The sequence below is a fragment of the Aythya marila genome (genome assembly GCF_965140915.1).
Source record: "Aythya marila genome assembly, chromosome: 5".
Lineage (NCBI taxonomy): Eukaryota > Metazoa > Chordata > Aves > Anseriformes > Anatidae > Aythya > Aythya marila.
The window spans coordinates 24,473,991-24,499,020 of record NC_139046.1 but is presented as its reverse complement, the minus strand read 5'-3'; the positions used below and the strand labels follow the sequence as shown (position 1 = coordinate 24,499,020).

At 35.8% G+C, this 25,030-nt stretch overlaps 1 protein-coding gene across 7 annotated transcripts in view; it reads right to left on the bottom strand.

The window, feature by feature from the left end:
• MIPOL1 (mirror-image polydactyly 1) overlaps positions 1-25,030 on the bottom strand; it is a 195,920-nt gene that overhangs the window by 120,637 nt on the left and 50,253 nt on the right. For all 7 annotated transcript variants that reach the window (XM_082761244.1, XM_082761249.1, XM_082761248.1 and 4 more), the window contains 5 exons: positions 24,483-24,678; positions 21,513-21,648; positions 17,872-17,977; positions 5,232-5,361; positions 21-54 (listed from right to left, as the gene is read on the bottom strand). In XM_082761244.1, coding sequence (XP_082617370.1) covers positions 21-54; positions 5,232-5,361; positions 17,872-17,977; positions 21,513-21,648; positions 24,483-24,678 — 602 coding nt within the window. The remainder of the gene's footprint in view (positions 1-20; positions 55-5,231; positions 5,362-17,871; positions 17,978-21,512; positions 21,649-24,482; positions 24,679-25,030) is intronic.

Sequence of the window (25,030 nt, the reverse complement as noted above, 5' to 3'; positions counted from 1 at the left end):
CTCCTCAGAGAATGGCTTACCATGTCATTTTCTTCAGGGTTAATATTTTCTAGCCTAGAAAAAAGGGACACAGAAAGCCTGATCAGTAGCATTTCCTTAGTGCAGCAAAATGAGTTCGCTTTTTAAATCTTTAGAACCTCAAGTAATTTCATTCTACTAGTCTTTAGAGTCAACCATGACACTGAACATATTAAAGTGCCACCTGCTCGACTCCATCTTTCAATAATGCTCCATATCTTCAGCACTGACTTCAGACTGTTAAGTTATTAATGTTTACTGCTATATATGACTACAAGGATCAATTGTTCATATGTGCTTAGATGAAGAAAGTTCCCCAGTGATAGAAATGACTGATGCTCTTATTTTATTTATTTCTGGACTTACAACTTTTACCTGATGTTGTATTTTTGTTGTTTTTACTGCACCCCAAATGAAACAGGACAGGACTTTTGCAAAGATTGTTTTCTTTTTTTTTTTTTTTCCTGTTTTTTTTTTTTGTTTTGTTTTGTTTTCATTTAAAAGTAATTCTTTTTCTACCTCTCTCTTCCAAAAGGAGTAAAACAAACAAACAAACAAACAAAAAACTAGTTGAAATTTCCTTAAAAATGTTTTGTTTTTACATCTTGCATAAAATAGTAAGTTAAGCCAATTCTCTGAAAGACCCTTATTTAAGTACAGAATAACCCGCTCCTGCACATTCTCCCCTTTTTATTTAACATAACATATATTGACCTGTCAAATATAATGATGATACAAGGAATTTAGTTATATGCATTTCAACATTGACTGTGCAAAAGCAATGAGTGAAAGCACAGTGACCTAATAAATGAGATGCTATATATTTTACTTCACTTAAGCTTAGTTATATGTACAGCATATCATTTACAACATTTATGTGTATTTTATAATGGACGAGACCTCATTTCTGGAAAAACAAGTACATTACAATTACATCACCACTCCATTGCTACTTACTTAATGGTGACTTTTATTAAAAATAGGTTTATTACTAGTGTTCACTATTTAAAAAGACAGATATGAGCCACTAAACATCTGCTAAACAGCAACACACACTTCAGTAGTGCTGTGACAGGTGCTGCTATAAGGCCAAGATTTTAGCTAGCAAACATCGCAGAGCACTTGACAGCACACCATCACCTTTTACCTTAAAGCATTAGTTTTACTAGATAACAGTAAACAAAGTAAATTGACCATACAGAAATTAATTCTTTAAATCAAAAAGATACAAGTCAGAATGTACTACTGTTGTGCAATAGCTGGTATATTATGTGGAGTTTACAAACAATTACTTCAACACATTCAGTCAGCAACCAAACAAAACAAACAAAAAAAAACCACAAAAAGCTAACTTTGCAGCATTACAGTTGTATTTGTAAAGTAATATAAACCATAAAACAACAAAGATGTAAGTCTAAATTCTCAGAACTGGCTCCTTGAGTTTGCTCCTTGTAGAGTTCCTACTCTAGGTTTTTACATTGCTCCAAGTTCCACTTCATGAGGGACTTAAAAATGGATCTTCATCTAGTTTGTATTCACAATGAAAGGAACAGTGTTTGCCAAAGTAAATTGGCAGGACTGATCTGGCATCTCCAGAGGACTTCTACCCTGCTAAAAGTATGGGTCAACAAATCACCCAGCTGACCATCAGGCTGGGTAAGCAGGACACCTTAAACAGGAAATGGGGGTGGGAAAAAGAACATGAACTTCTACCATAAGTGTAGCTTTTCAGCATACTGCTGTCACAAGGGATCTGTTTTCCTATGGTGACAATATTTATTAAAAAGCAGCAACCAAAGCTGAGTATTTGCCTTGGTGCCTCTCATGATTTGCCCTTAGATGTCTCACTTAGATGTCTCACAACTTTAAACAGCAGTAACCAAGGGTTCCTTCCCCCCCATTTCTGCACACATTACACTAACATATCCCCTAGAGCTAACAAAACGAAAAGAATTTCAGTTGCTACAGTTAAATAATGACAATAGAATTGCTCTAGCAGCTAATTTAAAGAAAGCATTAAAGCGTTTGATAAAGGTTGGTAGTCTGTTCAGTATTGCCCTCTTGTAGAAATCTCTGATTGGAACAAGTCCAAAGCAGATGGAGGGAGTGACTCGTGACCTAAAACTCGATGCTTGTGGCACAAGTAGTCTACAAACTTTGCAAAAAAAATACTCTATGTGCTCCACCTTTACGACAGAAAGCTTGACGTTTTGAACAACCAGCATCAGGAAGAATATATGAAGGGTGGTAGTTGGAAAAGATCCAAGATTCTAGAAGAAATCCCCAAATTAAACAAAATAAACCAAGTCCCTCATGGCTCATCCCATCATCACTGCTCCTTCCCAAGGATTAGTGGAGAGTCAAGGTGAACTTGCTCCCCCCAATTTCCATTCAGCCAAAGTATTAAACTATTTAGAATAAGGAGGCTAAGAAAAGTAATTTCCTTGTGGGGTTGGCTCTGATTCTGAGAAGGCAGTGTGTAAAAATGAGGCTTAGTTAAGATAAATAGTGAGATAACCTTTACTGATAAATTAGGGGTGAGGTTTCAGAATCACTCTACTCTTGTGAATACTGCAGAGGGCAGCTGAGCCCTAAGCACCTCAATTTGAATCTTCTTAGCACAATCCTGGCTTGCTCCTCCCATTGCAACATGTCAGACATCCATGTAGGAGTAGAAAAGTATGCTTGTCACCTCAGGTGAAGTGTTACCACAGTTAGTAATGATGCTTAATGTTCCGAAAAACCTGAGTGCTGGGGCCAGGCCAGTGGTCCAGCAGGATCTTGGCTCCCCTCAGCAATTTCCTGCTTGCAAGTTGTACAGCTACATTAATTAGCATCCTCTAAGCTTAGCACATGTAAACCAGAAGAAAAGCAGCTGAGCTTGGTGGAGGTAATCCTGTCTTCTTGATTCTGTAATCCCCAAAGATTTCAAAAATAACAAAGAATTTTATTCAAAGAAAAAGAATGCAAAACCTCCAAACCAGTAATCACAACAAGCACTGTTTCTCTGTATTATAGCAACACTCCTTTTGGAAGAAACACAGTGTTATCAAGAAGGTGCTGTCACAGAGATGACTGATATGGAAGAAAAAAGAGCTGTGGTCAGCTTGACAGTGGTCAGGTTGTGGAAATGGCTGCAGCCACCATGGACTGAGGTAGTACTGAGTAAATTAGTGGAACAGAGCAAGGCAACTTTAAGTATCTTATACTGTCTGATATGGTTTAAGACATTCCAATCAAACTAGTTTGGCTTAATAGGTAACAAGGTCAGAAAAGAGACAAATATTAAGACAGCTGATGCAGGGAACATGACTTCTATTGGACATAAAGAATGATTTTCTATCCCCTTCAGGTAATTATATATTAAGCAATTAATGCCCAATAATTCGTTACCATTAAGTGCTTGCAGCACAGATGATTAACATACTTTAATCTGGGAGCAAATACAGCACTTGGGATCTCTGCCTTTGTGGCTTCTGTCAATTAAGATTTTTCGTCTCTATCACTCTGATGTCCAACACTAAAAGCTACTAATAAAAATAAAAGCATGTAACATTTTTCAGAAACATCTTTGTGCCCTTAGGGATTCAGAAGCCTATTTGGAATCTCCTTAAGGAATTTGGTAATGCTCTCAGTGACAGGTCACAATGTACTCAGGATGTGAAAGACTTGGGTTATGGTTGTTCCCAATGAGTTGCCAGTGCCACAGTCAGTATCAGGAGGGCAGAATGGGAGATCCTGCAAAATACTGAAACTCTAGTTCTATCATATACAAGCAACTTGGCAAGCATAATTCTGAATTAGACTGGTTTTGTCCCCATTTTGTTGCCTCCATCAGTTCTCCTATCTTGTTTGCCCTTCTCTCTTATATTTCTTTTGCTTTCACATTTTCAGCTAGCTGAAAAACACAATTAAAATAACAGCAGTCTTATTGGATTTATAGAAGAAATGACAAAGGGCTGAAGTGGAAGTAAAAGATGAGTTACAAAGGCCATAAAGAAGAAACAATAATAATTATAAAAAAAAAAAGACAAGGAAGCTGAGGAGAAAAAGCAGATCAGCAACAGAGAAAAGACAAGACATGAGTATAATGCAAAAAAGGAGAGTGAAAATTTGAAATGGAGAACCACCAAAACAGATTCCACAGATGAAACAGAAAAAAGGCAAGAAAGCATATAATTTCAAGGATCAGACGTCAGTAACAATTTCTGAAGGCCTTATTCCCCTCCAGCTTGACCTTGAACCCTCTTCAATTTTAAGGCCGTAGGCCATTTTAGCCTACACAGAATATAAAGAGAGCAAGAATTGTTGTGGTGGAGAAATTTTAGGGAACAGACAAATATTCAAAAGGGTACATGTGGATAAGGTCACGTACATTAAGTTCCATGAACTTATTCATATATTCCATGAGAAGTGGTACTAACTTGTTTGTAGCTACTCATTTTCCTATTTATTTTTTTCTTAATTTCTCTTGACAGAAAAATAGGGGAAATTTCTCAGCCACTCTAGACTGTGGGGGGTATTGGATGATAGCCAAAATGATCACAACTTGGATGGAGAAGGATTACACAAAAGCAAACTATAGCTTCAAAGCTATGTATATCCCAAAGAGAGAAAAGAAACTGTTCTTATCTTCTTCTCCTGACTCGAGCATTGTCTTTAACAAGAGATTGCCTATTTCTTTTGGGTTAACATGGTACTATGTAAATTTCTAGAAAGTATTAGTTATCCCTTTCTTCCCTTACAAACTGCTCCTACACTAAAGATATGGAGGAAAACATATTTTTACTACATCACCCACATAATTAGTAGAAATTCTGCTGAAAGAAATGTCTACTGGGCTTAAAGGCTTGATTGATTTCCTATACATTGCAACTTCTGACTGACATTTTGGTACTCCATGTCAAAAGATCCTTGTAAAATGTCACATTCCTCTTATTTATCTCTGAATAAATCAATACCAAAGCTTTTGATTATATTTTTAATTTTTGTAATCAAAATTATTCACCTTGCACTCAGTCTCCAGTGAAAAATACGGTCTCAAAAGATGGCTAAAAAATTAACCAATAGCACAGTAAGACTAGCACTAGCCTGGTATTTCATCATAGACAAGTTTGTACTAAGATTTTCAACAAAATTTCTGTCAAGCAGTTTATGACCATCACAGACTAACACAACAATCTTTTTGCACAGGGCAGTAAATGCAAACTTACTCTTTCAGAGATTCTTCTAACCGCTGGACTCGTAAAAATGCTTCATCTCTCTCTTCATTGGCTAATCTAAGCCTTGCCATGACGGCCTCATCACGTTCTCGTTGAGCAGAATAAACTTCTTCCACGAGAGCTGCAAACGTAACCAGTGTGTTTTACAAACAAGCTTTACAGGGCAAGACACTATTATGCACATTTACATGGGCCTTTGCCAGCATCTGCTAAAATCAACATTTTTCCACTGACCTCAGATTACTTTGCATAAGGTCTGTATTACTCTTCAGACACAACACTAAATAGCTATAGACTGCTAAAATGAATACTTTTTTTAAATTGACCTCTTTATAATCAAACAGGGTAAGGAAGTGATTTGCTTTGCTTCATGGAATACTTGCATCATAGAAAAATGCATTTTAAATCTCCAAATCATAAGAGACAATAGTAGGTTTCTTCTTCTACATCACACAGAGTTAAGAGTAATGACCCATTGAAAATACTTCCATCATCACACTGCTTCCTATCAGGGTGGCATGCTGAAATAAATACTACAAATTTTAATATTTTCCCAGGATGTCTATCTCTGGTATCACAAAAATGGCAGTGCTGGCATGTCTCCTTCCCTGCCAAGCCTTTGCTTTATTGTGTAATATACTGTTATATTATCTGTTACAGCATACATGGACCTTGGAGCATTAGGTGCCAATAAACTAAGATTTACTGTCTATCCTTGGGAGCAAACTAACACCTTCAAGTCATTCCTCATCCCGAGCTTATGCTTTCTTCCTGCCTCTCCCCTGTCAATATGTCTAACACCATTTCTGGCACACTGCCAGAATCCTTACCTCGACCCTGCCTCCACTAAAATCTTTATTCATACTTTCATCATTTCCCTCTGCAATACTGCAAATCTCCTCGCAGTCATCATAAAACCCCGCAGTCTGAATGTCTAGGGACTTTCAGGATACCATAGAAAGGCTGTTGTCACTTCAAGACAGAGGACTATATCCTCACTGATTGTCATGGGAACTTCCAACAAAATAAGCTATGAGAAAGGTCTGCAGGTCACAGAGTTCTGAATGCACATGAGAATGCCATGCTGGTGTTCAGCCACAGCCTCCTAACACCATACTACACTCTTTCTAATTTTGGCAATTTTTACTCCCCGTCTCAAGTCTCTTCTTTATTAAGCCACTGCTGTTGGACCTCCTTACTCTCTTAAGAACTCTTTGCTCCTACTGAACCACTGCTAATGTCATTGAGATCTCAAAGAAAAGCTTCCTTTTCACATCAGCCTAGAGCTTCTATCCCCTTCATTCTTACCTCAGCTGACGTCAACTTTGTTGCCATTATAGGTTAGTTTTTCTACTGTTACTTCATGTTTCTACATTATTGTATAAAAACTTCACACCATATAATATAAAACACTTTCTAATTCTTCACAAAATGGAACAGCAGATTTTGGTAGCAGCTGTATCATTGGCACAGCTTTACCAGATACACTTTATCTGTACCAAGGGAAAAACCCAACAACCAACAACCAACTGAAATACAAGAAGCTCAGATAACCAGGGAAGTAAGATGGGTGAGAAGATGCTCAGAAAAAGCATGTGGAAAGATGAATTAGGAAGATGCTCAAGGTAGGAAAGCAATCCTCTTGTCCCCAGGCTGGGGAAAAGTGTGTTACTGAGGGGTAAAGAAATGTTTATTGAAGCTCTAGCAAAAGAACAAAACATTGCACAATAACAGTAGATGGGACAAAAGAATATAAAGAAAGGCTAAATGTTACTTCTGGGGGTGAAGTTCCTCGTCTCACAAAAATCTGTAGAAGAGCTGCAAACCTAGTGATAAGGCCTGAGGTTTAACAAATTGCATCCTTACTCCTCCAGCCCAGCCCCTGCCCTCCCCAAAAGAAATCAGGATCAGAAGTGCATAGCTTGAAATGTCCACACAATTTACCAAATACTGACCTAACTCTATCTGAGCATTTTCTTGTTCCACAAGAACAACATAACTTTTTTTTTTTTTTTTTTTTTTTTTAAGATCTATTTGCCCCATCTGCAACAAGAAAGCTTTGCTTGATGTGGAAGGGAAAAAATAAAGCATGAGTAAAGCAGGTACAAAGCTGCCTGCGCACACCTTGGTAGGCAGGAATAAGTACACAGCACTTGCAGAAGAGGAGTCCAATGTCTGAAAAGGTAGGTGACTTGGCAAGAAGAAACTGTATGGGGTGGGCAATGCATTTCAGCTCATCAGACTTCCACTCAGGCTGCTGAGGTCTGTGATGGCAGAGAATCTTGTACCTCTGCACTGAGTGCCTGCGTAAACTACACTGCAACCACTAGGTCCTGGCTGGATCTGGAATACACAAGCAGTTTTTTAATGTGTGGTAATTATTACCTATCTGTACTTTACAGTACTCTTTTACTATATTTTTTTCCAGTAAATTATGTCAGTTTATCTAGTATGATGCCAGAGACACTGCACAGAGAACCCCTTCCATAAAGCTGCAAGTGAAAACATTATAAAATTTTCATCATGAAAACAATTGCTGCAATGAGTAGAAAGCTGTCTAAAATAACTGCAGATTTTGTACTTATTACTGTTCTGGAGTTAGTTAATTTCCAGATTAATTAACTTCCATCTGGTCTCTTTAAGTGTACTCCTTCTATCAGATCTTATTTTTTCCCCATCTCAGCATGGAAAATTGCCATTTGCTGAATGTTAAAATGGATCTTGAGCATGTGAGTACACTAGAATGTCTGTGTTTTGGTTTATCTATTTCCCTCTCTGACGAGTAATAACCAGTGGCAATAATGAATATATAGGCCTTAAAAAAAATAAAAAAATTATTGCTTATTTGTCTTGAAACCAAAGAAATGTATATATAGCAATATGAAAACACTCAGAGAAAGAGATTTTGCAGGTGACGTAAGCATCCCGCTTATCTGAGATCTCACCATTCCTGATAGCAGCCAAGAGGCTGATTGCCTTGAACAGTGAACCCCACCTAAAAGGTTTATTACAAAATACTGTTTTTTAACTAGTAGCTGTGGAGAACTGACTTAACTTTTCCAATTTAAAAGAAAAAAAAAATGAAAAGAAAAAGATACTTAGGACAGTGGCATTTTAATACCATGTAGCAATACTGACACCGACAACAAGAAATGACAAAAAATAGAGTTAAAAATAATAAAGTCCTCATCTAACTCATTTCAACAGGCTACAAAACCTCACATTCCTTTACCAGCCACAGCTTCTGCTGAATTTAGGTTAGACATTTCTGTTATCCAATGCTTATATACTTCTATACTACAATACACTTCTTATGGTATTTAATATTTTTACAAATTTATTTTTTAAAGTATAATAGATACACACTTTCAGGTATTCATTAGTATGATGTTGTTAACAATATGTTCAACATTAAGATTGAGCTAATGGATGAGTCACAGTCAAAAGTCCAGTTCAATTCCTGAAAGCTGCTTAGCAGATAGACCTCCATGCAGACTGCTATGCTTTCAATTACAACTTAAAGACTACCTAAAAATGAATAGAAATAGTATCAGAATTTAGCCCTAGGTTAAAGAACTATGTGGATTATTTCTTTGAAAATTGGGCAAAGAGCTTGGAGCATGGGATAAGGAACGTTTCTGTGCATCTCCAAACAAGGATTCAGCATTATCTTAGCCTTTGTGACCCTGAGGAAACTGTGCTATGCCATGCTGTTCATGTTCAGAAGTCATCTAAATCATAAGATTCATGAGATTCTTCAAATAAGCCACTGAAACACATACATCTCTGGGTTTCAATACAGCAGCAAAACAAAACATTTGATGTCAAATTTAGGAAAGTATGTGGAGTGTAAGGTGTCCATAAAAACATAAAAATCCTCCATATGAAAAACTGTAAAAAAATTATCCAGATTATTATCCCAATGCTTCTTAAAAATGCCAAGCAAAAAATACTTGAGAGTAACGAGTCAGGTTCCTAAGTCCCATTCAAGACATGTCATATTCAGCAAACCACTAGCCCCATATTGGAATGCTCACTTGATGTCTGATCCAATGAAAAAGTAATCCAGCTACTTAGTCACCAACTGCTCTGGTCGACACCATGAGGTTTTTCTTGGAGACCTTCCAATGGTGCACCAACCAACCCTATCCTGTTTATCTTGAGGCCTGACCAACAAGAAACACAAATTCTTATAGTACTCATGTTTCAAGCATGAAAATGACATACAAAATGAACTATGAATGGTCAAGTATTAAGCTAAAATGAATTGCGTTATTTACTAATTCATATACATATAATGATATTCAAGAATTAAAATATTCAATTTCCAAAGTGAAAAATTAAGAAAAAAGAATTATTTCCAATATATATAAATAATGCAATATATACAAATGTGACAGTACTATTTAGTTGCATAAACTTTATTTGCTTTGGAATAATTTAATAACATCTTTTGCCTTGTAACTAAAACCTCTGCATACTCTACAAGAGCTCTTTATTTTAAAAGAATCATCATGCTAAACTCATCAATTCTAAAACATTTTTAGTTTTTAGTAAAGAAAACAATTGTAAACAGAGAGCTTTTGTAAGGTAGATAGCTATTACAAAGTTCACTTAGAAAATCAATATAGCATTTTAGCTGGAATTTGCTCATTAAACACCCACAGCTCTAATGCAAATTATGATGGAATGAATAAAGCAAATACATATGCTTCTTTCTTTTTATTAAATGTAAAATCTACTGTTAATTGCGTCTGGTATGTCATATAAACTTTTCTCCTTAACTATTAAATGGAAGCTTTTACAAAAGTCATTAGAGATTCTCTTTCTTTGACTTGTATAAATTTCAATATTTGTTCAGTAAAGGTTCACAGCAGTTAAATTACATTAACAAATATTATTAGCTACTATGTAAGCCAACTAAGTAAAATACTTATATTGCAGGTAAAACAAATCAATGGGTGTTTACAATAATATTTGGATATGTCCATTTTTAAACAAGCTTATCAAATATCATGTAATTCTTAGTCAAATGAGAGAGACTCAAAGTAGATTTTTTCTTCCCAAATACTCAAATTTGTTTAGTAAGCTAATTGTTTTCTAATATGGGCAAAAGTAAATATGAAGAAGATGAACCATACCGAGTATGAGTTTACTGAGTCAAAGCAGTGTACATATTTTCTTAGTTGAACCTGATTCTTTTGGCAAACTTGTCTTCTACACTTTTAAAACTACCTTTAAAATACAGTAGTAGTGAGAAGGCGTGTTGGAAACCATTCTAGTTTAAACAGTGGTTCACAATGTTCCTAACAACAAAACTTTGGGAGAAGGGAGGGAAGCACAGTTCCTAGGAAAAAAAACTGCTGATTTCCTAAGGTCATCTGTGCTAATGATAATAAAAGAAAAAAAAATAAAATAGAAAAGGAGAGTCAAGAAAGAAGAACTTGTTAGGATTTACAACATCTACATCAGCAGAAATCACTTAAGAGTACTCATTAAAACATTTATAAACAAGAACACAGGGAAGACCTTATAAGTAGAAGATGACAGCATTACACACGCCACTATCTCAGAAGATATGATAAATATTACAATACTATAATAATTGCATTTTTGGATAATTCAGTCTTACAGATGAAGCAACAATATTCTGGACTTTGTTTGAAATCACCTGATGCAATGCAATTATTATTTTTGCTTTGAATACATGATAACAAAGTGATCCAAGAAATACTACAAATAAAACTCTAATTGCTTTTGTAATTAACATTAGTTACAGTAATCATCTACTTCCAAGAAGACATGGTAAGCATGTTTTTCTATTAGTAACAATGTATTATTGCAGAATGTCAAAGTTTTGCAGTTTAAGATTTAGTATTCAAGGACAATGGTTCCTGAAAAATAAGTGACTTGGGATTTTCTATAGCATTGGTTCTGGCACAATCAAAGTAATTTTAATAGTTACTCCCACTGTGACAGCAACAAGAAATACAAATGAGATGATATGTTTTTATATTAAAAAAAAAAAAAAAAAGGCACAGGGCATATTCACATCTTCAGTATTCAGGAATTGCCTGAAACAGTCATAACTAATTACTCCAAACTTTTTTTTCCTATGATTCAACTTCTGTGTCATACAGGCATACAGCTCTAACATGGGAGCAAAGGTTGAATACATGAGAAAACTAAGCAAAGAATATTTTGTTTTCTACCTTTTGGAGATTCACGTTATTCTAAAGGAAAAGCACAAACATGAAACAACTTGCTTGTCCAAGTAATACTTAGAATTCAAGATTCCTGTAACATGCTTCTTGTTTATTATGTTGTGTCGCTTCTATGAAAAAAAAAAAACAAAACTGTCAGCTGAAATTTATCCTGCAGAGAGGTTTAATTAAAGCTTTTTAGGGATTTTTGTTGTTGTGTTTTCTCTTTGGATTTCTGAAGAGCAGATAGATGGTGTAAGGAATTAGGGAAGTATAAGGGGAAAAGAGGTACAATGAGGATCTGACTTTTCCTTTTCATCAGCCCCCCCATTACTGGGTCTCTGTCTGTCACAAAAGGACCTGGAAACTATCCTTGCTATTTCCAGAGGGGTAAATGTTATTATGTTTTATTTAACCATATAGATATACACTTGATCTCCTTACACAATAACAAACATGCATGCATTTGTAATTCAGTCATATTAGAAATCAAAATTCTGTGAGACTCTTTTTCTACTAGATTTAATGACTCTATGCTCACAATTCTTAAATAAGTAATCAATCATAGCCAAATGAACTGAAAAACAGATTTACTGCATTGCTATGAAAGCCTTTAAAATGTGTCACTAATTGGTCTCTGCGCATACATGTTGCAAAATGCAGATAATCCCTCGAAATGTTCAAAGCCTAAGGCCCTTATGCAGTTCTCATTCAGGTTAATGGCAAACTACCATGAGCTCCAGGGCTGACTGTTGACTTAAAAATAGTGCTGAAATGTTCTATTATGAAACAGACAACTTAAGTTGCTAGCTGTTTTCTTTGAAAACTACCATTCATTTACTTTCAGTTATGACCTATAACTGAAAAATAAAAGCAAAATAATGATAAGAAGATCACAGGAAAACTGCTTAAGAGTTTTCACTGGTCTATACCAGGAATTATAGACTACAAGTCATTTACACCTAAATGTGACTTTATAGATAAAGCAATCTGAACAAACACTGATAGAACACACTGACTTCTTTATTGCTTTGTGTTTGTTGTATGTATTTAGTGCACAGCATTCATCTGCTCCTACATTTCCAATGCTATAAACACAGTGTTCTTAATAAAAGGCTAAGGTTGCTTTGTGGTAACTCTGTATAGGGTGTTCTTTGTGTACTCAGATTCCAATTCAATTAAAAAAAAATAAAGTGGGAAAAGAATAGGAGAGAGTATTATACACAGACCCCAAGGCAGTTCTTGTGAAAGCCAATCCTTGTATGATACTTAAGCCTCTGTTTCTAGTACACTAAACACAGCTGACTTCAAAAATCAAACAATAATGCTGTTAAACTTTTTTTCAGTGAATAATTGCTGATGCCTGAATATTTACTTTAGGGGGGAAAGATATAAATGTTGCATTAAAGTTTGCAAGTTAAAATTTGACAGGTTAAAGAAAAGTTTCTGTAATGCCCCAAGTAGAATATTTGCAGAACTTATATTCTTGAGTAAAACCCAAGCCTTTATGTTCATCTAGCACCATATACTGGGGAAGAGAGAAGGACCAGACTAATATAATTTGCAGAAATTACTAGCTTGCTTTTATGTAAAAACTCTACCCCATAAATAACTTAACAATTTACATTTTAACCTATTACAGCTAATCTTATATTGTCAAATTTCTGCATGCAACTTTTTTGACAGGTGATGATTCTAACAACCTGAAGGTAAAACTAAATTGTTTCAAATTAAACAGTCAAAAAATAAGATGTTCTCACAATGCCCCCACCTTTTTCATTTTTTTTTCTTTTTTTTTTTCTGTTCTTTTGATGGATTGTCTACGTTCCTGTACAGAGGATTCAAGTCATACAGCTATTCTCAAAATTCTGTTATTTACCAGGAAATATTTTGAAAAAAAATATTCAGGAAGTAGTTTTGCATAAGGAAGCATTAACAGGGAAAAAAAAAAAAAGCTCATAATTATATGGACTACATAACAAAATGAATTATGCACTAAAAATAAGTTAGGGAAATATATGCATTACCTACTTAAACTGTAAAATGTTATTCATATTTAGGCTTATAAACACGAGGGTTGGGAACTATTGAGTTCTTTTGGCTAAAACCCAATATTGGCCTTATTTCAGTTTAATTGGAAGAGGATCTTGAATTCATCTTCTCCATGAGATATCAGGAACCTGGATTTCTGTTTGTACCAAAGGTTAATAAGAAATGTGTCTGCAAAAGTCAAACAGCATTAAATACCAAAAACTGATTATTATTCTGCAGGAGTTGTTCTGTCATTCATAATCTCTCCATGCTCCAACCTTCCACAGCTAATCTTTAATGGATGACATGCAAGAAAGAAAAATAACATCTAAAAAGGGACTCTAAAGTGAGCTTTGAAGAAATGGAAAATACATCTGTGCTGGAAGTTATTGCCACCCAAAGTTTATTACTGGCAAGATTACTTACTTCCTCTTACTTTATGGGATATTAAATCAAACTTTAAGCTAATAGCCACTTGGATATTTGTTTTCATTTTTGCTATTAAAACCATTGCATATGCATTATTTTTCAAGTTAATTCAGGAAATGCTAAATAACGCTCATGAATAATTTCCACACTATATACAAGAATTCCATAATACCAAAAATGTCAATTCTCCACATTTTAGTACAAACTGACCTGACAACAAGAACTTAATTACTGGTATATTGCTGTAGTTTCCATGAGTTTGGAAGGTATATAACAGATACAACTGCATTAGAAGTATTACTTTACTACCTTCTTTTTTTTTTTTTTTTTTTTCCATGCTGTATTTTCTGTCATTTCCCTGGCATTTCAGAAAGTATATGCTGAATGTTGATACATTTTTCGAGCATTAAAGGTGGTGTGCAGCACCTAATATACTTAGCAGACTGGAGACAATCCAATTCTGCCTGCTGAGTTGACTCTGATTTGAAAAGTATTCAATTTTGATAACATTACCATCAGATATTGTTAAAAAAAAAAAAAAAAAAAAAAAAGCAAATAAAGAAAGAAGCAAACAAAATAGCCCCTGTTACAGAAATTCTTGCCCTAACAGAATTATTGCCCTAACAGAAATTCTGTAACAGATATAATCAGAAATATTTCTGATTATATTTTCCTTCAAAATTATTCTTAATCCCAATATAAAGCAGTGTGATAGCAACACAAAGACCCCAAAAGACAAAGCTCTGCTGTCAACTACGGTATATCTTGTTACAGTAATGGTGGAGGTAACTGTCAGAAGTTCAGGGCTTTGACATTTTTCTAAGTCTAGAGAGGGTACACCATTATGCTCTACCACTGTCACTTACACACAGCAAGCTCTTTACTCTAAAAATTCCAATATACACTGTGTATAATTCTTGTTAGGCTAAAACAAAGTCATTTATTATGTCTGTTGAAAGTAAGATCTGTTCTCTCTGCTGGCTCTCTCTTTTAAAGTAAAGACTTGATTCCTTTGCACCTCCATCCTTAAGTTCCAGACTGTCCTCAGAGGAAGTGTGCTCCTTCTTCCTTTCCCCTCCCAAAGAGGGCACTCATTCCCTTTTCTGTTCAACATATGAAAATTCTGCAGTCCTGTTCTTCACATCCAATTCACATTTGATGTTCCTCTTTCTTTTTCCTGTGCATTATCCTAGGCTCAGTTCTTCTGTGAAGTGCTTTCCCCTTGATATTTCCTGTGTATCCTTCTCTCTTTTTATTCTTTCATAGTGAAACTAATTGTAGTTTCTGACATTGCCTTATATGAGAGGAAACCTAACAGAAGTGCACAAACAGTAGTAACTTGTGGCAACTAAGACCACCAGAAACAATAGTATCTAACAGTTAAGAAACTGCAATCAGAACTGTGAATTTCCTCATGAACTGTGAACTCCAGGATAGAAAAAATAAAAATAAAAATCTTCTGAAAATAAACTATTTATTGCACATAGTAAGCATTCTCTTCTACCTTTACTTTTATTTTTATTTATTTATTTTTTTTAATTCTCTCACAACGTTTTCACAAATTTACACTTTTCCTCTTCACATGTTTCTCTGAAGAAAGTAAAAAGCACAAAATGTCAAGCTCTGGGTTATTTGTTTCTGAGGAGTTCTGCAGTTTAATTTTAAAATGGCCTTTGTCTTCAGCTTTTCTGTTCTTGCCACAGGGCTTGCTTAGGTAAAACCCATCAATTAGAGGGTTCCATTTAAAAATAGAATTGTAATATTCCTCAAAGTAGATAACATTTTATGGTGTACCTTTCTGATGTTTTTTAAAATATAATTTTGTGGAGTCATTTTCTTATCATAAAGTCAGTACAAAGTAATAATAAAAATGCAAACACCCATATTTACAGGCTTCACTCTACCATGTGTTATACACTGCAGTAATTAAACATTAACTAGTAACATGAAATCACAGCAGCATGTGTTCTCCTTTCCTCAAAGGACTTAATACATGAGGAAAAAGTTTCTCCTGAAACATGCTGAGTCTTCTTTATTAGGTTATGTCTGTGCATAACAATCCTCCCCAAGGCTTTTTGTGAGAGACACACATAGATCTCCAAATTCTTTTTGGTTCACATCATTCCAGATTTCAAAATGTTTATCCAAACTTGGTAAGATTCTTAGAACAGTAAAATTGGAAGCAAATATCCGTAAGATGTTAACAAGGCTTCTTTTTTTTTTTTTTTTTTTTTTTTTTTTTTTTTGCTTAAGTGTAAGGAGCCTCTTACCTTTACTCCCAGTATTTGAAGGATTTTATACTTCTTGAACTCATAAAAGAAGCAAAAAGGTATCTTTTTAAAGGCCATCCTAAATATTTCAGCTCTCATTAAAATTTGGCTTACTCTTCTTGGAATAACTATGGAATAACTATGTTAATTATTCTATCCATATTCACGTCATACTGTTTCGGAGGGGATATCATACTCAGGACATAATTAGAAAGTTTAAACAGTAATGCAAGAGAAAACAATTTACTAACAAATATTTCGACTGTATCCATAACAAGGAAACTAATGACACGCATTTCATATTTCTTTCCATGTTTTAATGACCAATGAACACCTATATCAAATAGAATATTTCTGTGTTATAGGTATAGAGGTAAAACACTGTGCAAATATCCAAGAACAAACACAAAACTTTGAATTCAATCCAAACAATTTGCGTTAGCATTCAGTTGCTGGATACAACTATGATATGTTGTTCAGACATTTTTTTGTCTTCTGACAATACAGAAAACAGTTTATCTAAGATGGAATAAAATTAAGTAAAATTATGCCTGTATTTCACTTAAACTTGTTTCCTAATATCTAGTTTCTCCTTTCCCATCCTCCATCACAGAAAATTTAGCAATTCTCTTCCACCTATGATATACACAGAATTCCTGTATTCCCAGGATTTTCATGTTTAAAGTCAGCCGTATGTTTTTTTCAGCCACAGAGTTTATTTTCAGCTTTATTTTCTTGAAGATAGTTACTCCTTACTCTAGTACCAATATTTTTTGGGCAGGTATTAGTACTCACTATCAGTAGTATGTGAATTGTCTGTGGTTGTTTCAGTTTGACCCTGACAGGCACCTGAGTACCACAAGGATATAATTTTACCTATACTACACTTCATTTATGAAAAAATGATATGATTAATTTATAATAGTACTCCCATAAATTTCCTTGAAACATCTGGGGCAAAACCTCAGGATATTTTTCATCCACATCCACACTATACACACTATCACTTTTCAATAATAATAAAAATAGTCAACTTCACCACTTCTGAAATTTCTGTAACCATAGAATACAATTTTTTTCCATTCTTGTGTGTCTATCCAAAGAACACTTAAGAATATAAGCATGTACTTACTTTCAACTGTAAACTTAAAAACCTTACATTTTGGCAATTTGCATAAACTTCATTCACTGAAGACATACATATCATCATCAGACAAAAATTCATTAACTACCGCAAGAATGGATTTTTCAAAAGTGCAGGTCTATAGCTGAGGTGAATGTGCGACTATCTTCATACACTGGGAGAGGGGTAGTATTGCTCTGAACGAGCTAAAACAATAAGTGGTATTTGAACTGCTGGTTGAAAGGTAGAAGCACTGGTAATCATTATTTCCCCTTGTTTGTTCAGGACCTTCCAACAAAACAAACAACCTTTTTGTGATTGGATTGACATGGTGTTAACAATGCATTTAATGCCCAAATCAGTATGAATACAGGTAAAGCTCCTGCTAATACCAGTACCAGGATGTTAAAGCCACCTATTTTCTAAGCAACTCTAAACAGCCACACACACACACAAAAAAGTCAAATCTTCCCTCCTTTAGCAAATAAAGCTAACATTCACTAGGCCACGTCATATAGCAACCGCGGGTACTGTTAGAGCCTTACAGCCATCTGTTAAACGCTTGCCTACCATACCTGCAATCTTTTCTGCAATCTTAGCTTCTGTAGCTCTCTCTTGCAGTTCTAAGTCCAGTTTTATTGTCTTCAGCTCCTTGTCCTTTTCAGACAGCTTATCCTGAAGCTGAACAGAACAAGTGGACAGTAAGATTCTTATCTCTCAGAAACAGTCAACCAGCAAAACAAAATTTTAAATAATAGTTCTCTTACCAGCAAAATACAAAATCTAGGCTATACCACAGAAATTTATCTATTTAAAGGACAAATGCTTTTTTTTTTTTCTTTTCTTTCATCAGTTGCCCTATCTTGCTCTCAGAAACAAGCAGCAATGTGCCTGCCATTACTTTTATTTTGGATTCCCCTCTTCAGATATCACTAGCTATGTTTTTCTTGCTAAGGAAGGTCAAAGTTACATGGAATATAATGCAGATGGTGAGGTGATGGTGAAACAGGCATTAGTAGCCTATTTCTTAGCAAGATTACTGACATCACTGATGTCTGAAGAGCCTGTGGTGTAAATGAATCATTTTCCATGTGCATCACCAGACAGAAAACCTACACCCTTTCACATGCTGTGATCTTTCTTTTAATTGGAAATTCACTTAGTCTGTCTTTTGACAGATCTGAGCTTGCCATCATATATTTAATGATGTTTCACAGAACTGCAGAACTGTTGAGGCTGGCAGTGACCTCTGTGTCAGCTGGTTAGCTTGAGCATTCCCCAATGCTCAAGCATGGCCACCTACAGGAGGTTGCTGAGGACCACATCCAGCTGGCTTTTGAAGATCTTCACAACCTCTTTGGGCAACCTGTGTCAGTGCTCAGTCACCTGCACCATAAAGAAGTTCCTCCCGGTGTTCAGTGGGAACCTCTGATGTTCCATTTTTTGCCCACTGCTTCTTGTCCTAACACTAGGCACAATTTAATGGAAAGAGTACAGATTTTTCATTTGTCCGGTAGTAACATATGCAACAGTACTAATAGTACAAACAATGCAGTGTTCAAGTAGGATGGAATTTTCCTCCTGTTAACATAGAAATATCAGGGTGTGTTCATTATATAGACCAGAACATGCTTGTACAGAAGCATGAGCTCCAGATTCTGTTCATGAAACACTGCTTTGGTTTTGGTCCTTTTTCATATTCAACAGCTGAAAAACTTGTCATGAAATGCTTGAGTCACCTCAGATCAGGGATGGCATGTTTAATGAAAGAGACCAGGTGTATTCTAGAAATTAAGTTTCAAACTTTAGCAAAGTTTCATCATTTGAACCATGCTATTACATTAGAAAAGCTACAGTTCTGTCCTCATTATATCAAAACACAAGAGAAACAAGGCTGTAGTAGAAGCAAAACATACTTAAATGACAGTCATAAAATACACTGGCTCTTCTGGTAAAAAGCCAACGTCACTACCAAGTGCTATTTCAGCATCAAAAACTGTCAAATTTCTGAGAGGAAAAAATTAGTATTACACTGCAAAAAATAGAAGGCTAATCAAGTTAACCAAAGCAATCATTGAGAAGACACATGCCACTTTCAATAGAATACATGATGATGACTACAATATCTTAAAATGGCAGATGCGAGGAAAAACATACATCCTTTCATTTCTAGTATGATGCTAAACTAAATGTACATACAAATAAAAATGCATAGATAAAAATACATATAAATACAAAATAGAATGCAAAGGAAATGGAAAGTAGATATCAAAACTTTGGATGAAGATAGGTATTTTGATTTAAATGAATAGAGGTTTTACAAGGCACAGATGGCGAAGCATGGATCAAATTCTATTCTATTATTTTATTTTATTCTATTTTATTTTACTTTGTTAGGGTTGTTTGTATTTCCCCTGTGAGAGTGTGGGGTCCTTCCAGTTTTCACTACCTGAAAGGAAGGTGTGGGGAGCTGGGGGTCGGCCTCTTCTCACAGATAACTAGTGATAGGAGCAGAGGGAACAGCCTCAAGTTGCACCAGGGGAGGTTCAGGTTGGAAATGAGGAGACATTTCTGCTCAGCAAGAGCAGTCAGGCATTGGGACGGGTTGCTCAGGGTGGTGGTGGAGTCACCATCCCTGGGGGTGTTTGAGGAGAGGTTGGACGTGGTGCTTGGGGACGTGGGTTAGTGGTGACAGTGGTGGTAGGGGGTGGTTGGAGCAGGTGATTTTGGAGGGCTTTTCCAACTTTAATAATCCTATGATTCTATTTGGCTAACGGCTGAGCTTCTGGGAGACAACACATGGATTAACAAGCGGCTCTGTGAGGGAGAGGATGCCCTGCTGTGGACATCCTGAGGGGCTGGGGGCACCATTTTCCTTTCGAGGCTGAGGGGAACGTGGGGCAGCGGTGGCCGGGCGCGGTGGCGCACACCTGTAGTCCCAGCTGCTCGGGAGGCTGAGCCCGCCAGATCGCTTGAGCCCAGGAGTTCTGGGCTGCAGCGCGCTATGCCGAGCGGGTGTCCGCGCTAAGGCCGGTATCAATATGGTGAGCCCCGGGGAGCCGGGGCACACCAGGTTGCCTAAGGAGGGGTGAACCGGCCCAGGTCGGAAATGGAGCAGGTCAAAACTCCCGTGCCGGTCAGTAGCGGGATCGCGCCTGTGAATAGCCACTGCAGCGTAGCCTGGGCAACACAGAGAGATGCGGGCTCCTTTTGCTGCCCAGGGAAGTGGTGGAGTCACCATCCCTGGAGGTCTTTAAAAGACGTTTAGATGTAGAGCTTAGGGATATGTTTTAGTGGAGGACTGTTAGTGTTAGGTCAGAGGTTGGACTCGATGATCTTGAGGTCTCTTCCAACCTAGAAATTCTGTGATTCTGTGAAATATAATTGGAAAGGAACTACAATACAGAAATCAACTATGTTAACTCTAATGTCAGAACTCTGATTGAAAAAAAAGGAAATAAAACAGGTTTAAGATGTTAAATTTGTAAGAATCTGCACACCGTGACTTTACATAGTGAACTGTTTCCCATATTTAATCTCAGTTCACCATGTTTTTGGGATCAGGCCTCAAAGTAGTTTACTGTTTCTTACAAGCAATATGCAAGCATTAGAACAATAGCTTTTTTGTCTCCTAGCAAGCATTTCAGAACATCTCTTAAGATTTTGTTTACCTCCAAGTATTAATGGGTTTTATCTCTTCCACCATGCTATGAAAATACTACACTGAAGTAAAATGCATCTTCTGTCAAAATATATGAACACTGTAGAGTTCGGTGAAGAATTACTATTGTTTTTGTGTTGACTTACAAGAATTACTGATTTGGATAGTTTTGTAACATGAATGGGATTCTAGCCATTACTACTAATTATTCTGTTGTAATAGTTCCATGTATAATAAATATGTTTCACATATGAACTCTAATCCACAAGCTTTTTTAAGCCAACAAAAACTTTTCCATTAACTTCAGTGTTTTTTTTTATCCATGATGCAGGAACCTATGTCACTGATTAAAAAGGTCAAAGGGCTGCATGAAAGATTTTTTAATTCCAGAAAAAGCAGTTGTTAAACAGATACTAAGAATCCAAAATGACTAGAAAGTTACTGATTGGTGCATGTAAATAAATAACAAAACTAAATTAGGAACAGTTTAAAATATATGTTTTGTAAGACAACCATAAACCAGCAAATTCTGTGGTCTGAATATCTCAATTTTACCTTTTTGTTTTTGGCCCTCAGAGTGTCCAGTTCTTTTAGGAGGAATGCAGTTTCTGTCTTTCCACCTACATCTGTGCCATCCTTCCATGAGGATATAAATTCAGGCAGCAACCTCTTACTCTTTTCTTCTACAGTGCTATTTTTAGGAGGAAAAAAAAAAAAGAAAAATAATGCAAAGAACACTTACCCCACCCCTCAAAATATGCAGAAATAAATTAACAACATTTGTTAACTACTGCAAATATATTAATTAGCAGTAACAGGAATGTCTCTCTGTCACTTCTTAAATCTGTTACTCTAAAAGAAAATCTGTGAATATGGAAATATTAAGCAAATATACTAGAGTGCTAAGGCATGAAACAGATGAATATAAATTGGGTATGAAGCCTATAAACAGAAAATGCTTACAGGAAGCAAATATGAAAACATGGAGCAACAAAGCAATGAAATATTTAGGGATCAAATTGATGCTCAGATTAAAAGAATCCAAATTCTTCAGGAGGATGGATAATTCCACATGAAGTAAAATGAGAATATCCAGAAGACAGGATCTATAAGTTTGTATTACAGAAAACTGTAAAATGATGGTGTTACTATAAATATTATATTTGATGGCAGGAATTCTATACTGTATATCCACAGAGTTTTAAGATTATCTAGCCATAGACAGGTAAAAATGAGAAGAGATTCAATTAGCTATTTTTGTAAGGAAGAAGGATGGATTTAAATATTACAGACTTGTAACAATGATCTTTTTTATCAATGGATAGGGCTCACTGTTGTGCTGGCAACAAGTATGAAAACCCAAACTGACTATAAAATGATTTTTTCACTCTCAGCTTAAAATGCAAGCTTAAGAAGCAGCAATACAAACATGATCACAAAAATTCGGTCTCAAGACTTTAATAAAACACCCTGGGTATCCTTTGATAATCACAGGTAACCCAGATCTCACTTCCAGGATGGGAGCAAAATAAATAGATTCATGGATTATAGTGTGCTATCAGTCATAAGAGGTAGCCACAGAAAAACGGTACCTTCTGAACTTCCATTTTAATGTATAAATTACTTTCTTTATACCACATGCATGTCTAATTCACATCCTAGAAAGAAAAGGAAAGCTACCTGCTACTGCAAAGAGTCATCCGCTTAGGTAAACATTTGTTTGTACTCAGCTACCCGCTTCTTCACCTGCTTCCATCTGACTTTTTATTCATATGATTCTTTAAGAAAGAACTTAAGATCTGTACTCTGCATGTAAACGATGATGCAACTCAAAGCACTTCATATATAGGCACTATGGAAATTCACATATAACTAAATGCTTAGGATACTATACTATAATTTAAATGGGACGGAAGGGTACATAAGCTGCTTAACTTCACCTTCAAGATTCTATTTCATCTTTACTCTGTCTAGTGAATTTCATTTTCACTTACTATTGTTTTGGACTGCAAATGATGAATAACTCTGGAGACTATTGGCCAGTCATTTTAAACACTGAGTTGTTTGTTTTTTTTTGTGCGTGTGTGTGTATTTTCCATGTTCAGGATATGCTTCCCATGAACAACTATGAATATACTTCATCGTCTTTGAGTTCCTCCTTCATTTTTTTCTTCCTATTGTGTAAAAGAAAACTTGATAAATCACTTGCTGGTGTACTAAGACCATCACCTATAATGCAAATCAACACTGACTCAATATTTCCTTTTCTGTTTGTATGAAGTTATTTTCTCATCACATATTCTAATTGCAAACTATTTGGGGAAGGACAGATTTTGTGCAGTTTATACAGTCTCTATCACAATGAGGTCTTGGTCTATAGCTTTGGAATCCTACGTGCAGATACAATGGTTCAACATGCTAACTGCTGTGGGAAGTTAATCTCAATGTTCAAAAGCCCAGCCTGCTTGCTAGCATGAGTGACACTGTCGAGGGTAGGAGCAACAGACTTTGGCTGACACTATGCTGGGCTTTACTTAAGCACTCAAACATTTGGCTTTTAAAGCTGGATGCATTGTCCAAGCATCATATCCCCGGCTTCAATTAAAAAAAAAAAAAAAAAAAAGGCAACAATGCAGATGGAAAAGTACTATGGACTAATTTTCTTACATTGGGTCTCCATTGGATCATTCTGAAGATAATAAAAACAGATGTAGAATCTCTGTCAGACAGGTGAAGAGCTAGAGTAGACTTCTCAAAAGCAGGTCACAGAACTCTGCAGCCTTGATCTCATCTTCAAAAGCAACTTGGTAACACTTTTAACGCTTGAACTTCAGACTGCCTATCACTCAAGACTGATAACATTCTATAGTCAGTAGGTACCTGCATATATTATGTCACATACTGCATGAGTGTTTATGTTTCTTAAGATTGCAGTACAGAACCACAGCTCAGTACAGAAGTCAATGACAGAATAAAATCTTCAGACTTTGTATTACACTTCAACCATATTCGTCCTCCAGATTCCTGCCACAGACTCTTTACCAAGTATTCAATACAGCTTCACATCTTTGCTCTTCCAACTTCACCTGGATTTCAACCTGATTTATTCCTGCTTCCTAGCTTATATCACCAACTAACTCATCATACTTTGGGTACCCTGGACTTATGGTCTAGACTTAGATCACCTTTTCTAATTCTGTTCAATACGCATTTTTACAATTCTCTGAAGTGATCACAGTTAGTTGAAATATCTACAGTGTGCCTCATAAGCCATTGCCATGATCACATTTTGCATCAATGCTGGAGAAGACACTGGTGAAATGCTGCATTCCAGGTTAACCACAGTTATATCAGCTATCCACTAGCACACCATGTTTATACAAATTGGGATTTCCCAGTCTAAGTAAAAAGAAGACATGCTGATTCTCATCTAGGAATTAAACTTCCCTATTTTTATCAAAAAATCATAGATATATTATCTATATTATGAATATAGAAAAAATATATTTAGGGATTTGTTTTTACCTTAGTTCTGCAGGACTGGAATTACAATCACCACACATAGTTGGGGGTCCTCTTCTTTGACTGGTTATTGACAAATCTGAAAGTTTCAATGCTTCAGCTTCTGCCTGGATGAAAAATTCTGCTTTTTTTGATGAATTCTGATGAAGTTGAAATTCTGCACAGAAGTCTTCTCTTTTCTCTTCCGAGATGCGCATTTCTAATTGGAAATAGAAGTGAACATATTTTTTAATTTGGAAAAAAAATTACAAATTTCGCAGAAGGGAGAAAGAACTTTAGTTTCCCGTTCACAGCCTCCTCATTCCACTAAGGAACATGTGTTGTACTCCTTCAAGCACTGAGGCAGGAGTTACTATCTATTTGCTGGATTTTTCTCACGCAAACCTGAAAAATTCTTCATTTCTGAAACCCTTTTCCCCTTCAATGACTGTTTAATGTAATACCGACCCTTGCATCTACCTATCTTCTGTAAAAATCATTTCTACCCTGGATAGATGTGATGAGTTTCTGCTCTAAACAGGTACAGTTTCAACTTGTAAACTAGAGTCTCA